Here is a 17666-nt window from a genome sequence, read left to right on the forward strand (position 1 = left end):
TTGGAAAAGGGGGTTTTGGCGTCCAATTTTGGGGTGAAAAAGAAGGGGTTTTGGGGTGAAAAGGGGGGTTTTGGGGTCCAATTTTGGTGTGAAAAAGGAGGGGTTTTGGGGTGAAAAAGGAGGGGTTTTGGGGTGAAAAAGGGGGGTTTGGGGTCCAATTTTGGGGTGAAAAAGGGGGGTTTTGGGGGCTCTGACCTTGCTGCAGGTGCAGCCCCTCGGGGGGGCAGCGCAGGAGCCGGGCAGCGGCCGCTCGGGCTTCGGCCTCGCTGCGTGCCACGACCCAGAGGCCAGCAGGGGGCGCCGGAGGGGGCCCCCGCACTCGGTAGGCGGGGACCCGGTGACCCCACCAGAGCTGCCGGGAGAGGCACCAGTCCCTGCGGGGGGACAAGGAGAGGGGGCAGTGGGGTACGGGTGTGGGGTGTGGGGTAGGGGGTATGGGATATGGGGTATGGGGTATGGGGTATGGGGTATGGGGTACATGGTATGGGATATGGGGTAGGGGGTATGGGGTAGGGGGTGTGGGACATAGGATACGGGATATGGGGTATGAGATATGGGGTACGAGATATGGGGTACATGGTATGGGATATGGGGTATGGGGTGTGGGGTACACGGTATGGGGTACGGGATATGGGATATGGGGTAGGGGGGATATGGGATATGCGGTATAGTGATGGGGCGTGGGGTATGGGATATGGGGTATGGGATACGGGGTAGGGCGGATATGGGGGATATGGGATATGCGGTATAGTGATGGGGTATGGGGTATGGGGACGCTTTTCCTTACCCCACATTATCCATCCAGGTTTTCCAATTCTTCTCATGGAATTTGGGGATGAGTTGGAGGCGTCCGGATGTCACTGCCTGGGGAAGGGGGATGAAAGAGGGGAGAAGGGGTCACACAGGCAGGGTTCGGGGGTGTCTCCCCCATATCCCCAATCCCATATCCCATACCACATACCCCACATCCCATACCCCATATCCCATGCCCCACATCCCCTACCCCACATCCCCATATCCCCATGTCCCTGTCACCTCCCGGGCCCGTGCTGCCATCTCCCGGCACCGCAGGAACCATTGGCTCTTCAGCAGGTACTCAACGACGTCCCCAGAGCGGCTGCGGGGACACCAGGGTCACCCCGATGGGATGGGATGGGGATGGGATGGGGATGGGATGGGATTGGGGATGGGATGGGGATGGGGATGGAGGTACCTGCACATGGGCAGGGTCATAGCGTGGTCCTGGGTGCCGCGGTGCAGCCCCAGCTCAGCCAGAGCGGCCACAACCTTGTCCCGTGCCTCGAAGCGATGGACGCCCTGGGGACACACATGGGGACGTGGGATGGACATAGGGACACACATGGGGACATGGAGATGGACATAGGGACACACATGGGGATGGACATAGGGACAGACATGGGGACATGGGGATGAACATAGGGACAGACATGGGGACATGGGGATGGACATAGGGACACCCATGGGGACATGGGATGGACATAGGGACAGACATGGGGACATGGGATGGACATAGGGACAGACATGGGGATGGACATAGGGACAGACATGGGGGACATGGGGATGGACATAGGGACACACATGGGGATGGACATAGGGACACACATGGGGACATGGGGATGGACATAGGGACACACATGGGGATGGACACAGGGACACACATGGGGACACGAGGATGGACATAGGGACACACATGGGGATGGACACAGGGACACACATGGGGACATGGGGATGGACATAGGGACACACATGGGGATGGACACAGGGACACACACAGGGACACGGGATGGACATAGGGACACACATGGGATGGACACAGGGACACACATGGGGACATGGGGATGGACATAGGGACACACATGGGGACGGACATAGGGACACACATGGGGATGGACATAGGGACAGACACGGGGATGGACACAGGCAATACACAGGGACACACATGGGGACACAGGGACGAGCAGTACCTGGAGCCACCCCCCGCCCGGGGGGGCTCATGGTGCCATCGTCCCCAATGACAGAGAGCAGGGCAGCCCCTGGGCCCGGGCCAGCACCAGGTCACGGGGACTGTGCCCCGGGGTCACCTTCACCGCACCTGTGGGGGGACCCCATTGATACCTCTGAGCCCATTGACACCCCCCGTCCCACCCCAGCCCAGCTCCCAGTCCTAGCCCCATACTGGTCCCAGTACCGGTGCCTCGGCTGGGCTCCACGGAGGGGTCGGTGACGATGGGCAGGAGCTGCCCCGTGAACGGGTGCCGGACCCGGCGGCCATGGAGGTGCTGGGGAAAGGGGCGGAATCACGGCGGGCACAAGCGCCGCCGGCCACGCACTGTCCCTTTAAGAGCACCCGGCCCCCACCCCTCCACAAGCCCCGCCTACTTGCCCTTATATGGACGCATCCATTCATACAGGCGACGCGCCAAAGCAGCTCAACAACCAATAACTGCGAGGCACTTGCTGCTGAAGCCACGCCCCCCATAAACCACGCCCCCATAAACCACGCCCCCTTCCCCCCCAAGCCCCGCCCCTCACCGTGTACCGCGGGTCCTCGGGGTGCACGGCCACGGCCACGTCCCCCAGCATCGTCTCCGGCCGCGTCGTGGCCACCGGTAGCTCCAGGCCTGAACACGCCAAGGACATGGGACGCACACACGTGTCAGAGCATGATGGGGCAGCCCAAGGGTGACGGGGGCACGGGGGGGGGGCCCATCGATCACTCACCGTCCCCCCCCCTCCACGGGGTAAGCGAAGGTGACAAGGAGGCCGAAGGTGATGGGATGGGGACAGCCGGGGACACGGAGCGCCGTGGGGCCCGTCAGGGAGCGGGGGTTCTACCTGCATGGAGATGGGGGGGCTGGGACACCACGGGGGCCCCCCCAAGGAGCCTTTGGGGCCCCTTTAGGGAGCCTTTGGGGCCGCACTCGCCTCCACATCAGCCAGGGCGGAGCGCAGGGCACAGGACCAGGTGACGAGGCGGCGGGTCGCGGTGAATCAGCCCGGCCTCGTGCAGGCGCACGAAGGCTTCGATCACCGCCCGTGAGAAGCCCTGGGGGGACGTGATGGGGACACGTCATTGGGGACACAGTGGGGATACAGTGGGGACACAAAGAGGGCACGATGGGGACACAAAGGGGGCACGATGGGGACACATTGAGGAGGCATTGGGGACGTGATGGGGTGACGATGGGGGCACGATGGGGACGCGATGGGGACACATTGAGGAGGCATTGGGGATGCGATGGGGTGACAATGGGGACACGATGGGGACGCAATGGGGTGACAATGGGGACACGATGGGGGCACTAAGGGGGTGCAATTGGGACACAATGGGGACACAAAAGGGGCACGATGGGGACACATTGAGGAGGCATTGGGGACGCGATGGGTGATGATGGGGGCATGATGGGGACGCGATGGGGTGACAATGGGGACATGATGGGGGCACGATGAGGGTGTGATTGGGACACAATGGGGACACAAAAGGGGCACGATGGGGGCACACTGAGGAGGCATTGGGGATGCGATGGGGTGACAATGGGGACACGAAGGGGGCACAAAGGAGACGGGCTGGGGACGTGAAGGAGACACGATGGGGACACATTGGGGACACACTGGGGATGCATTGGGGACACGTTGATGGGGACACAAAGGGGGCACGATGGGGACACAAAGGGGGCACAATGGGGACACATTGAGGAGGCATTGGGACGCGATGGGGTGACAATGGGGACACGATGGGGGCACTAAGGGGGCGCGATTGGGACACATTGGGGACACAATGGGGACATAAAAGGGGCACAATGGGGACACATTGAGGAGACATTGGGGACACGATGGGGACACGATGGCGTGACGATGGGGGCACAAAGGGGGCACAAAGGGGGCACAAAGGGGCACAAAGGGGGCACAAAGGGGGCACAAAGGGGGCACAAAGGGGGCACAAAGGGGGCACAAAGGGGGCAAGGGGCACAAAGGGGGCACAAAGGGGGCACAAAGGGACGGGCTGGGGATGTGAAGGAGACACGATGGGGACACATTGGGGACATACTGGGAATGCATTGGGGACACGTCAATGGGGACAGGATGGGGACACACTGAGGACACGATGGGGACGCAGTGGGGTGACAATGGGGGCATGATGGGGACACATTGGGGACACGCTGGGGACGTGAAGGAGACACGATGGGGACACATTGGGGACACGTCGATGGGGACACAATGGGGACACAGTGGGGACACAGTGGGGATGCTGTGGGGGTTCCCAATGTACCGGGTCCATGGTGAAGGCACAGCGGCTCCAGTCCAATGAAGCCCCCAGCGCCCGAAGCTGCTGCAGGATCTCATCCCCATACCTGGACCAAGTGGGGTGGGGGGAACACATGGCTTTGGGGTGACAATGTCACCTCATACACCCCATTGTCACCCCCCCACGTCACCATTGTCCCCCACCCTTTCCCCAACCTCCAGACTGTTACAGGCCAAACCTCTCCAGGAACTGGGAACGGGTCAAATCCTGGGCGTAAGCGCCGGTGCTGCATAACCAGCGTTCCACTGCCTGGGGACATCAATGGGGACAATGGGGAGGCTGTTTGGGACACTGGGGACAATGTGGGAGGGTGGCTCACCTGGGTGGCAATGCCAGCATGGTCAGTACCCGGCACCCAGAGCACGGTCCAGCCCTGCATCCTCCGCCTGAAACAGCACCAAACAGCACCCATGGGTGCCCCCAAGCCCCCCCCCAACACACCCCTTATGGGTGCCCCCAGGCCCCCATCCCCACTGACCAGCGCACGAGGGCATCCTGCAGAGCCACCGTCAGCGCGTGGCCGAGGTGCAAGGACCCGGTGACATTGGGGGGGGGCAGCACCAGGCTCAGGACACGGCCCCCGGCTGGTGTCTGTTGGGGGGGGGGAAGAACATGGGCTGAGACTGGGCCCAGCTCAGTGCAGGAATGCATTGAACCCCCATAGGAATGGGCTGAGACCGGGCACAGCTCAGTGCAGGAATGCACTGAACTCCATAGGAATGGGCTGAGACCGGGCACAGCTCAGTGCAGGAATGCATTGAACCCCATAGGAATGGGCTGAGACCAGGCACAGCTCAGTGCAGGAATGCATTGAACCCCCCATAGGAATGGGCTGACACCGGGCACAGCTCAGTGCAGGAATGCATTGAACCCCCCCATAGGAATGGGCTGAGACTGGGCCCAGCTCAGTGCAGGAATGCATTGAACCCCCCCATAGGAATGGGCTGAGACCGGGCACAGCTCAGTGCAGGAATGCATTGAACCCCCGTAGGAATGGGCTGAGACCGGGCCCAGCTCAGTGCAGGAATGCATTGAACCCCCCATAGGAATGGGCTGAGACTGGGCCCAGCTCAGTGCAGGAATGCATTGAACCCCATAGGAATGGGCTGAGACTGGGCACAGCTCAGTGCAGGAATGCATTGAACCCCCATAGGAATGGGCTGAGACCGGGCACAGCTCAGTGCAGGAGTGCATTGAACCCCATAGAGTTGCATTTACCCCCCCCCCCCCAGTGCCTGTGCCCCACTCACCGATGCCGGGGGGGAGAAGAAGCCCTCCTGCTCCCACCAGCTGTACCAGGCGGCCTCCACGTAGCGGGGGCTGTAGGAGGGGGGCAGCGGCACCCCCGTGGCTGTACCCCAAAGGTGTCATCGAGGGCAGTGCTCAGCACCCCCCCATCACCCATAGCCCCCCCATGTCACCCCATAACCCTCCCCACATCACCTATACCCCCCCATGTCACCCATAGCCCCCCTCATGTCACCCCCTCCGTACCCTTCTTGCCATCAGCTTCCAGGGGGTGCTCGTACTCCACGATGCTTTTGGGGGTCCAGCCTTTGGGGGGGGCTGTTGGCACCTGCCAGACCAGTATAAACCAATATAAACCAGTACAGGCCCATAGAAACCAGTATAGACCAGTACAAACCACTGTAGTATTACCAGTACAATAGTATATACTAGTACTATATAGGGCAATATAGGCTCATAGGAAACCAATATAAACCAATACAAACTACTCTAACATTGCCAGTACAATAGCACAACCAGTATAGACAAATAGAAACCACTAAAAACCCATACGAACCACTATAGTATTACCAATATAGCAGCATAACCAGTATTAGACCAATAAAAACCACCATAAACAAAGATAGAGCTATTGAAACCAATATAATCCAGTACAAATCACTGTATTATTACAATAGTACCAATATGGACCAACAGAACCCATTACAGACCAACATAGGCCCATATAAACCACTACAAACCATTATAATACTACCAGTACAATAGCATAACCAGTGTAGGCCAATAGAAACCAATATAAATCAATATGAGCCCGTAAAAACCAGTATAAACCAGTACAAACCACTACAGTATTACAATAGTACCAACATAGACCAACAGAACCCATTACAGACTAACATAGGCCCATAAAAACCAATATAAACCACTACAAACCACTATAGTATTACCACTACAATAGCATAACCAGTGTAGACCAATAGAAACCAGTATAAACCAATATGAGCCCGTAAAAAACAGTATAAACCAGTACAAACCACTACAGTATTACAACACTACCAATACAGACCAATTGAACCCAGTACAGATCAACATAGGCCCATAGAAACCAGTATAAACCACTACAAACCACTATAGTACTGCCAGTACGACAGCATAACCAGTGCAGCCCAATAGAAACCAGTATAAATCAATATGAACCCGTAAACCCCAGTATAAACCAGTACAAACCACTACAAACCACTACAGCATTACGATAGTATAACCAGTACAGACCAATATAGACTCATTGAAACCAGTATAAACCACTACAAACCACTATAGTACTGCCAGTACGATAGCATAACCAGTGCAGCCCAATAGAAACCAGTAAAAATCACATGAACGCGTAAAACCCAGTATAAACCAGTACAAACCAGCATTACGACAGTATAACCAGCACAGACCAATACAGACTCATTGACACCAGTACAAACCAACCCGCACCACACACTCCAGTGCCCCCCAGCTCACCCCAATGCTCCCAGTTGCCCCCAGTGCTTCCCAGTTGGCCCCAGTACCCCCCCCCCCCCCCCCCCCCCCCCCCCCCGCCGTGTCCCAGCCCCGTACCTGCCCCCCGGCTCCCCCCAGGGCCGCTCTCTGCCTCCTCTCCCGCTGCCTCCTCTCCTTGTACTCCCGGTCCCGGAGCCGGCTCCGCTCGGGGGAGCCCCGGGGGGGTCCCGGGGCCCCGGGGGGGACCCCGCAGCACCGGGCCCCGGCCCCCCAGGGCCGCCCGCAGAGAGCGGGGAGCAGCGGCGAGGACCCGGGACAGGGCCGGGGCCGCCATGGAGGGAGGGCACTAGGACCCGGCGGGGTACGAGGAGCCCCGCTCACGTGACACGCGTTACCCGCGTTTACAGTGCAGGGGGCGTGGCCAACGGCGCGCCGCATGGCGGGAAAAGGAGGCGTGGCCTCGGTGGTGGTGGTGGTGGGGGCGCGGTGAGAAAGGGGGAACATGGGGGGCAATGGGGGTGAACTTGGGGGGCAGAGATGGGGGGCACTTGGGGGGACAGAGATGGGGGGCAGAGATGGGGCATTGGGTGGGAATTGGGCAGAAATGGGGGCAATGGGGGTGACTTGTGGGGCAGAGATGGGGGGCAGTGGGGGGGCACTTGGGGGGACAGAGATGGGGGGGACTTGGGGGGCAGAGATGGGGGCATTGGGTGGGAATTGGGCAGAAATGGGGGCAATGGGGGGGACTTGAGGGGCAGAAATGGGGCAATGGGGGTGACTTGGGGGGCAGAGATGGGGGGCAATGGGGGTGCTTGGGGGGCAGAGATTGGGGTCAATGTGTGGGACTTGGGCAGAGATGGGGCAGTGGGGGTGACTTGAGGGACAGAAATGGGGGTCAATGAGGGGGACTTGGGGGGCAGAAATGGGGGGCAATAGGGGGCAGAAATGGGGGGCAATAGGGGGGACTTGAGGGGCAGAAATGGGGGGCAATGGGGGGGACTTGGGGGGGCAGAAATAGGGGGCAGTGGAGGGGACTTGGGGGGCAGAGATGGGGGCAATGGGGGGGACTTGTGGGGGCAGAGATGGGGGGCAATGGGGGGGACTTGGGGGTCAGAGATGGGGGGCAATGGGGGGGACTTGTGGGGGCAGAGATGGGGGGCAATGGGGGGGACTTGGGGGTCAGAGATGGGGGCAATGGGGGGGACTTGTGGGGGCAGAGATGGGGGGCAATGGGGGGGACTTGGGGGTCAGAGATGGGGGCAATGGGGGGGATTTGGGGGGCAGAGATGGGGGCAATGGGGGGGATTTGGGGGGCAGAGATGGGGGGCAATGGGGGGGACTTGGGGGTCAGAGATGGGGGCAATGGGGGGGACTTGGGGGTCAGAGATGGGGGGCAATGGGGGGGACTTGGGGGTCAGAGATGGGGGCAATGGGGGGGACTTGGGGGGCAGAGATGGGGGGTCGCAGCCTCACCCCGCCATCGCTCTGCTGCCGCTGACAGGAGCTGATTGAAGGGGGGGGGCGATGGAGGCCGCGGCCTCCCCCCCCCGGCTGCAACGGGGGCAGCTCCAGTGCAAGAACCTGCACGAGTTCCTGCGGGGCCTGAGCCCCCCCGTCCTGGACCGGCTCTATGGGCACCCCGCCACCTGCCTGGCCGTGTTCCGGTGACCCCCCCCCCGTGCACCCCAATAGCACCCATGGGCACCCCAATGTCACCCATGGGCACCCCAATGTCACCCATGGGCACCCCAATACCCCGTATAGGTCCCTGCCCCCCCCCATGCATCCCAATACCCCCCCCCCGGGGCACCCCAATACCTCTTATTGGTCCCTGACCCCCCCAGGGCACCCCAATATCACCCATGGGCACCCCAGTACCCCTTATGGGTCCCTGACCCCCCCCATGCACCCCAATACCCCCCCAAGGGCACCTCAATATCACCCATGGGCACCCCAATACCCCCCCATGCACCCCAATACCCCCCCAGGGCACCCCATTATCACCTATGGGCACCCCAATACACCTTATTGGTCCCTGACCCCCCCATGCACCCCAATACCCCCCCCAGGGCACCTCAATATCACCCATGGGCACCCCAATACCCTCCCCCAGGGCACCCCATTATCACCTATGGGCACCCCAATGCGCCTTATGTGTCCCTGACCCCCCCATGCACCCCAATACCCCCCCCGGGGCACCCCAATATCACCCATGGGCACCCCAATCCTTCCCCCCCCCCCCCCCCAGGGATGGTTTTTAGACCTCCCCCCCCATATCCCATGGGAGGTTTTGGGGTGCCCCTGGCTCACCCCCCCCCGTACCCCCCCATCCAGGGAGCTGCCGCCGCTGGCTCAGACCGGGATCATGCGGATGCTGTTCCTGGAGCAGCCGCTGCCGCAGGCGGCCGTGGGGCTGTGGGTCAAGAAGGAGCACAGCAAGTGGGTGCTATGGGGGGGCCATAGGGTGCTATGGGGCATATTGGGGGTCCCTTGGGTGCTGGGGGGGGCCATAGGGTGTTATGGGGGGTATTGGGGGTCCCTTGGATGTTGGGGGGGGGCATAGGGTGTTATGGGGCATATTGGGGGGTCCCTTGGGTGCTGGGGGTGGGATCCATAGGGTGCTATGGGGGGTATTGGGGTCCTTTGGGTGCTGGGGTGGGGGGATCCATAGGGTGCTATGAGGGGGTATTGGGGGTCCTTTGGGTGCTGGGGTGGGGGGATCCATAGGGTGCTATGAGGGGGTATTGGGGTTGAGGGGGTCCCTTGGGTGGTGGAGGGGGTATTGGGGTTGAGGGGGTCCCTTGGGCGCTGGGGGGGGGGGGATCCATAGGGTGCTGCGGGGGGGTATTGGGGTTGAGGGGGTCCCTTGGGTGCTGGGGGGGGGATCCATAGGGTGCTATGGGGGGGTATTGGGGTTGAGGGGGTCCCTTGGGTGCTGGGGGGGGATCCATAGGGTGCTATGGGGGCGTATTGGGGTTGAGGGGGTCCCTCCTATTACACCCTAGTTTACTCACTCTGTGTCCCCCATTACCCCCCTGTGACCCCCATCACCCCAAGTTACCCCCCCATTACCCCCTCTGCCCCCCATAGCCTCATCACCCCAAGTTACATCCCCTTACCCCTTCTGCCCCCCATTACCCCCATCACCCCAAGTTACCCCCCATTACCCCCCTGTGACCCCCATTACCTTCTCTGCCGCCTATTACCCCCATAGCCCCCCAGTACCCCCATACCCCCTTTACACCCCAAGTTGGAGGGGGGGGAGGTTTTGGGGGGCTCCATCACCCCCATAGGGGCTGGGGGGGGGTGTTTGGGGGTCCTGGGGGGGGTCCCTAAGGCTTCCCCCCCCACCCCGTGCATAGGGAGCAGGCGCAGAGCCGGGAGATGCTGCTGGAGCTGCGGCTCTGGCACCCCCACACGCTGCCGGGGGGGCTGCCGGGCGTGGGGCTGCACCCCAGCTTCAGGCACAACCTGCGCCTGGCCCTGCTGGGGGGGTGAGTTATGGGGGCAATGGGGTAATGGGGGCAATGGGGGTAATGGGGGTAATGGTAATGGAGGTAGTGGGGGCAATGGGGCCGATGGGGTAATGGGGGTAAGGGGGGCAGTGGGGGTAATGGGGGTAAATTGGGGTGACGGGGTTATGGGGAGTAATGGGGGCACAGGGGTGTAGTGGGAGGGTAACTTGGGGGGTGACTGGGGGCTATGGGGGGTAATGGGGGGCAGAGGGAAGTAATGGGGGGGTAAGTTGGGGTGATGGCTATGGGGAGTAATGGGGTATAATAGCGGGATGTAATGGGGTATAATGGGGGTGTAATGGGGTATAATGGGGGGTGTAATGGGGTGTAATGGATGATGGAATGGGGTATAATGGGGAGATGGAATAGGGTATAATGGGGATGTAATGGGGTATAATGGGGGGGTGTAATGGGGTGTAATGGGTGATGAATGGGGTATAATGGGGGGATGGAATGGGGTATAATGGGGGTGTAATTGGGGATGGAATGGGGTATAATGGGGTGTAATGGGGGGGTGTAATGGAGTATAATGGGGGTATAGTGGGGGATGTAATGGGAGGTGTAATGGGGTATAATGGGGATGGAATGGGTATAATAGGGATGGAATGGGGTATAATGGGTATAATGGGAGGGTGTAATTGGGTGTAATGGGGGGATGGAATGGGGAATAATGGGGGGTGTAATGGGGTATAATGGGGGAGTGTAATTGGGTGTAATGGGGGGGTGTAATGGGGTATAATGGGGATGGAATGGGGTATAATGGGGGGTGTAATTGGTGTAATGGGGGGGTGTCATGGGGTATAATGGGATGTAATGGGGTGTAATGGGGATGGAATGGGGTATAATGGGGGAGTGTAATGGTGGTGTAATGGGGGGGTGTAATGGGGATGGAATGGGGTATAAGGGGGGGGTGTAATTGGGTGTAATGGGGGGTGTAATGGGATGGAATGGGGTATAATGGGGGGCTTCTGTGTTACAATGGGGGGGTTTGGGGCTCTCGGTGGTGCCTTGGGGGGTGCAGGGGCAAGGCCTGGTCGGATGACACGAGCCAGCTGGGGCCGGACCGGCACGCGCGGGACGTGCCGGCGCTGGACCGGTACGCGGAGGAGCGCTGGGAGGTCAGCGGCGGGGGGGGGGCATATCCATCACCCTCCCCCCCCCCCATACCCAATAGCCAGGGGGTGACCCCGAGGTCCTGAACCCCCCCCCCCCCGTTTCAGGTGATCCTGCACTTCATGGTGGGTCCCCCAGTGCTGCCGTGAGCCAGGATCTGGCCCAGCTCCTGATCCAGGCTGGGCTCATGAAGAGGTGAAAGGGGGGGGGGGGGGGGGGTCCTAAAGGGGTTTTGGGGGGTCCTAAAGGGGTTTGGGGGGGTTCAAAGGGGTTTTAGGGGGGTCTTAAAGGGGGTTTGCGGGGTTCTAAAGGGGCTTCAGGGGTTCTAAAGGGGTTTTGCGGAGGTCCTAAAGAGGTTTGGGGGATCCTAAAGGGGTTGGGGGGGTTCTAAAGGGGTTTTGGGGGGGTTCTAAAGGGGTTTTGATGGGGCCCTAAAGGCGTTTGGGGGGGGTCCTAAAGGGGTTTGGGGGGTTCTAAAGGGGTTCTGGGGGGCCTAAAGGGGTTTGCAGGGTTCTAAAGGGGGGGGGGTTCTAAAGGGGTTTTGGGGGGGTCCTAAAGGGTTTTGGGGGTTTCTAAAGGGGTTTGGGGGGGTTCTAAAGGGGTTTTGATGGGATCCTAAAGGCGTTTGGGGGGGTCCTAAAGGGGTTGGGGGGGGCCTAAAGGGGTTTGGGGGGGGCCTAAAGGGGTTTGGGGGAGCTCCTAAAGGGGTTTGGGGGAGTTCTAAATGGGTTTTGGGGGGTCCTAAAGGGGTTTGTAGGTTATTAAAGGGGCTGGGGGGCGTTCTAAAGGGCGTTGGGGGGGATTTTAAAGGGGGTTTGGGGGGGTCCTAAAGGGTTTTGGGGGAGTTCTAAAGGGGTTTTGGGGGATTCTAAAGGGGTTTTGTGGAGGTCCTAAAGGGTTTGGGGGGGCTTCTAAAGGGGTTTGGGGGGGTTCTAAAGGGGTCCTGGGGGGGGCACTGATGTTGGGGTCCCCCCATAGTGATGGGGGGGACGCGCCCTGCATCACCTCGGCCGGGTTCCAGTTCCTGCTGCTGGACACCCCCGCCCAGCTCTGGTACTTCATCCTGCAGTACCTGCGGGGGGCAGAGGTGAGATGCACCCCCCCACACACGTAAAGGGGATCCCCCCCACACATAAAGGGCGTTCCCGCCCCCCATAAAGGTGGTTCGTTCCATCCTCCCTCAAATTGGGGTCCCCCCCCCCCTTCCCAGTGCTCCCATTGATCCCAGTTCAATCCAGGCGCGGGGCATGGACCTGGTGGAGATCCTGTCCTTCCTCTTCCAGCTCAGCTTCTCCACCCTGGGCAAGGTGAGGGGGTGTTGGGGTGATCCCCCCCATCCCCATAGATATTGGGGTGACCCCCACCCCATCTCCATAGGGTGTTATGGGGATCCCCCCCCCTTGGCTTGGTATAGGGGGTGACTGGGGGTAGTTGGGGGGTAACTGGGGGGGGGGGACGACTGGGGGGACACTGGTGTAACTGGGGGGGTACTGGGGTAACTGGGGGGGTAATGGGGGGGGTATTGGGGTAACTGGGGGGGTACTGGTGTAACTGGGGGGTTAACTGGAGGGACTGCGGGGGGTACTGGTGTAACTGGGGGTGTAACTGGGGGACACTGGTGTAACTGGGGGTAACGGGGGGGTAATTGGGGGACACTGGTGTAACTGGGGGGTACTGGATTAACTGTGGGGGGCACTGGTGTAACTGGGAGGGTACTGAATTAACTGGGAGGGCACTGGTGTAACTGGGAGGGCACTTGGTGTAACTGGGGGGGTACTGGATTAACTGGGGGGGCACTGGTGTAACTGGGGGGGTACTGGATTAACTGGGAGGGCACTGGTGTAACTGGGGGGGCACTGGTGTAACTGGGGGGGTACTGAATTAACTGGGAGGGCACTGGTGTAACTGGGGGGGTACTGGATTAACTGGGGGGGCACTGGTGTAACTGGGGGGGTACTGGATTAACTGGGGGGGCACTGGTGTAACTGGGGGGGTACTGAATTAACTGGGAGGGCACTGGTGTAACTGGGGGGGTACTGGATTAACTGGGGGGGCACTGGTGTAACTGGGGGGGTACTGGATTAACTGGGAGGGCACTGGTGTAACTGGGGGGGCACTGGTGTAACTGGGGTGCCTGTGCAGGATTACTCTGTGGAGGGCATGAGCGAGTCCCTGCTCAGCTTCCTGCAGCACCTCAGGGAGTTCGGCCTCGTCTTCCAGAGGAAGGTGCCATGGGGGGGGCACGGGGTGGGGGACACAACATGGGGTGACCCAGGGGGATATGGGGGTGACACAGGGGTGACAATGGGTGCCATGGGGTGACCCAAGGGGGCTACACACGGAAGGGCACAAGAGGCTCCAGGTCGCCCTCAGGGGCCATAAATTGCCCCATCCTTAATGCCACCCCCTTCTTCTTCTGCCCCCTTTGTGTCCTCTCATTAACCTCATTACCCCCATTGCCCCCCATTACCCCCATTGCCCCTATTACCCACAATATGCCCATTACCCGCAATACCCCCATTGCCCCCCATTACCCCCATTGCCCCTATTACCCGCAATACCCCCATTGGCCCCATTACCCCCATTACCCCTATTACCTGCAATACCCCCATTGCCCCCATTACCATTACCCCCATTGCACCTATTACCCGCAATACCCCCATTGCCCCCCATTATGGCTATTACCTGCAATACCCCCAATGCCCCATTACCCCATTGCCCCCCATTACCTGCAATACCCCCAATGCCCCCCATTACCCCATTGCCCCCCGTTACCCACAATACCCCCATTGGCCCCCATTACCCCCATTGCCCATTACCCCCATTGCCCCCCATTACCATTACCCCCATTGCACCTATTACCTGCAATACCCCCAATGCCCCCCATTGCCCCCCATTACCCCCATTGCCCCCCATTACCCCCAGCGCAAGTCCCGCCGCTTCTACCCCACACGCTTGGCCATCGCCTTGGCCTCGGGGCCGTCGGGGACCCCCCCGGAGCCCGGCGCTCGTGGTTTCATCCTGGTGGAGACCAACTACCGCATCTACGCCTACACCGGTGGGACCAACCCCCAATGGGGGGGCGGGGGGGGGGTACCCCCATGGCATTGCACCATGGGGCCCCTGTATCCCATTGTGCTCCCTCCCTGCATCCTGACCCCCGTATCCCCGCTCTGTTCCCTGTTGTTCCCAATGCACCCCCCCTACCTGCAGACTCGGAGCTCCAGGTCGCCCTCATCGCCCTCTTCTCGGAGCTCCTCTATCGCTTCCCCAACCTGGTGGTGGCCCAAGTGACCAGGGACAGCGTCCAGGCTGCCATCGCCAATGGCATCACCGCTGACCAGGTACGCGGTGGGGAGGGCACACACACACAAAGGAGGTGGATGAGGAGGTGCTTCGGGGGGTGATGGGGGTCTCTTGGGGTGCCCTAGAGGGGGAATGGGGGGTATTGAGGTGCCTGGCAAGAGGGTGTTGGGGTTCCCCATAGGGGGGTATTGGGGTGCCCCCTTTAACCCTTTACCCCCCCCCCCCCAGATCATCCACTTCCTCCGTACCCGAGCGCACCCCGTCATGGCCAAGCAGGTGGGTGCCTGGTCCATTGTGGGGGGGGGGCTATAAAGGGGGATATCCATAGTTGGGGGGTCCCTATGTCCACGCTGCTGTTTCCCCCCCACAACCACCCCATTCCAGACCCCGGTGCTGCCCCCCACCATCACCGACCAGATCCGCTTGTGGGAGCTGGAGCGGGACCGGCTGCGCTTCTCCGAGGGTGAGGCACCCCCAATGTCCCCCCCCCCCCAACCCAGTATCCCTAAGGGTTGGTGATGGTGACACCTCCCTTTAAGCCCCCATTGGAAGGTGACATCCCCTTGGGGTCCCTATGGGGCGATAGCGTCCCCCTTATAGGGACGCGGCCACCCCATGGGGGTGATGCTGACCCCCCCTTTTGCTCCATCCAGGGGTCCTGTACAACCAGTTCCTGTCGCAGGTGGACTTCGAGGTCCTGCGGGACCACGCGCGGGCGCTGGGGGTGCTGGTGTTCGAGCACCCGGGCCGGCGGCTCATGGTGGTGACCCCCGGCGGGCACCCCGATGTCAAGCGCTTCTGGAAGAGACAAAAGCACAGCTCATAACATAGGGACCCCCCCCCCTTACCCCTGCCCCCCCCACACACACAGGGCCCTTGGTTCTTGTGGTCCCCCAAGGATGGAGTCACCCCCGAGAGGAAAATGCGTTTTATGGGGAAAAGTATTATTTTTTTTTTGTTAATGAAAAGGGTGTTTTCTAGGGGTTTTTTTTTTATAATAAACCCATCATTTTGAGGAGGGAAAAGGAAGTTTTGAGAATAAACCTGGGTTTAGCTGGAAGCGGAGGTTTGGGTGGGAATAAAGGGAGGGTTGTGATGGGGGGGTGGAAATAGGGCTTTTTGGGGAGGAAAATGAGTTTATAATGGGTAGAGTTGGGGAAAAGTGGATTTCTTAGGGCGTGACTTAGGATAAATCAATGGATTTGATCAAAACCACGCTTTTAAAGGGCAAAATGAAGCCAGGGCTGGGTTTTGCCGCCGCCTCCCACCTTCTGTGTCTACAGTCCCGTCTGTGGGCAGCCCTTTGGGTTAAAGAAAGAAACAACGGGTGTTTTTTGGGGCGAAAAAAAGGGGTTTATGGCGGGGTTGAGGGAAAAGGGGATATTTCCCAACGCATCTTGGGGGGGAGATACCGGATGCACAAACGAACGCCACCAGACCCGCAGCAGCATCTCCAATGGCTCCGCTGCGCCTGCCTCCTGCCTTATATAGGGAGGGACCGGACGCGGTCGAATCAACCACGGGGTCTCAATCAGGTCCGACTCTCCCTGCTCTCACCAGCCTCGAGTGCCGCCGCAGGCTTCAATCAGGTCCGACCCCGCCTCGCTTCGCCTTCACACAACTCCGCTGGGTCCTAAAGCCCGACCGCAGGGCGTCGAACCCCGCAATGGGCTGGGCTGAAGGGGCCTTAAAGCTCCTCCAGCTCCAACCCCTGCCCCGGGCAGGGACCCCTTCCACTGGAGCAGCTTGCTCCAAGCCCCTGTGTCCAACCTGGCCTTGAGCACTGCCAGGGATGGGGCAGCCACAGCTTCTCTGGGCACCCTGTGCCAGCGCCTCAGCACCCTCACAGGGAAGAGCTTCTGCCTAAGAGCTCAGCTCAGTCTCCCCTCGGGCAGGTTCAAGCCATTCCCCTTGGCCTGGCCCTGCAGGCCCTTGTGCCAAGCCCCTCTCCAGGTTTCCTGCAGCCCCTTTAGGCACTGGAGCCTCCTCTGGGCTGGCTCCAGCAGCTCCACATCCTTCCTGTGCTCTTGCCCCGGAGCTGGACGCGGGAGGCAGCCTGGAAACCCCCGGAGCTGCTGCTCACGCTCTTGGGATGCAGCCCAGGACACGAGTGCTTCCCGGGCTCCATCACATTGAGCTTCTCCTCACCCGACACCAAGTCCTTCTCCCCAGGTCTCATCACCGCTTTCTGCCCGGTAACCAGTGACACGGCCTCAGTGGGTCAGGGAGGCACCATTCACACCCCTTTCCCCTCTTAATGACACCCAGGGGTATCAAAGAAAGCAAAGAGCGGCTTCCCAGTGATGCTCCCATTGGGATGGCTGGAGTCGAAACCGGTCCCAAAGGGGGATGACCCATTGGTGCACACAAAGTAACCCAAACCCGTTTGCAGGCAGCACTCTGCATTAGACAAAAAAATAATGAATGCTTTCTGGGGTGAAAAGCAGGAATTTCTGGCCGATTCGAGGGAAAAGGATCTATTCCCGGACACATTCACTAGGGCAGAAGGATTCTAATGATTACAACGGCTTCACTACAGGGGGCAGAGCTACCTGCCGCTTACACCCACAACCAAGCACGCCCCCACCAACAGCACCTCTATTAACGCAGCTGCAGCCGCCGCCCGCCTTATATAGGGAGGGACCGGACGCGATCGAATCAACCAGGGG

At 60.3% G+C, this 17666-nt stretch overlaps 2 protein-coding genes across 2 annotated transcripts in view; one reads left to right on the top strand and one right to left on the bottom strand.

Annotated features, from left to right (window-relative positions):
• Positions 1–7535, bottom strand: part of LOC136016548 (valine--tRNA ligase, mitochondrial-like) — a 16900-nt gene extending 9365 nt beyond the window's left edge. The window contains 16 exon segments of the mRNA XM_065683905.1: positions 196–374; positions 788–864; positions 1036–1117; positions 1214–1317; positions 2016–2113; positions 2210–2300; positions 2554–2642; positions 2717–2852; positions 2941–3000; positions 3002–3067; positions 4292–4420; positions 4506–4713; positions 4806–4918; positions 5578–5678; positions 5822–5903; positions 7181–7535. Of these exon segments, the coding sequence (XP_065539977.1) occupies positions 196–374; positions 788–864; positions 1036–1117; positions 1214–1317; positions 2016–2113; positions 2210–2300; positions 2554–2642; positions 2717–2852; positions 2941–3000; positions 3002–3067; positions 4292–4420; positions 4506–4713; positions 4806–4918; positions 5578–5678; positions 5822–5903; positions 7181–7501 (1936 nt within the window). The 5' untranslated portion in view covers positions 7502–7535.
• On the top strand, positions 7484–16020 carry GTF2H4 (general transcription factor IIH subunit 4). The gene is given in 15 exon segments (XM_065683622.1): positions 7484–7549; positions 8565–8727; positions 9398–9502; positions 10426–10557; positions 11600–11696; positions 11799–11814; positions 11817–11886; positions 12670–12778; positions 12930–12998; positions 13834–13917; positions 14617–14749; positions 14905–15035; positions 15226–15273; positions 15382–15460; positions 15651–16020. Coding segments are annotated over 14 exon segments (1386 nt in total). The 5' UTR covers positions 7484–7549; positions 8565–8587; the 3' UTR covers positions 15824–16020.
• Positions 16021–17666: the final 1646 nt, after the last annotated feature.

Source organism: Lathamus discolor, chromosome 6 (genome assembly GCF_037157495.1).
Source record: "Lathamus discolor isolate bLatDis1 chromosome 6, bLatDis1.hap1, whole genome shotgun sequence".
Lineage (NCBI taxonomy): Eukaryota > Metazoa > Chordata > Aves > Psittaciformes > Psittacidae > Lathamus > Lathamus discolor.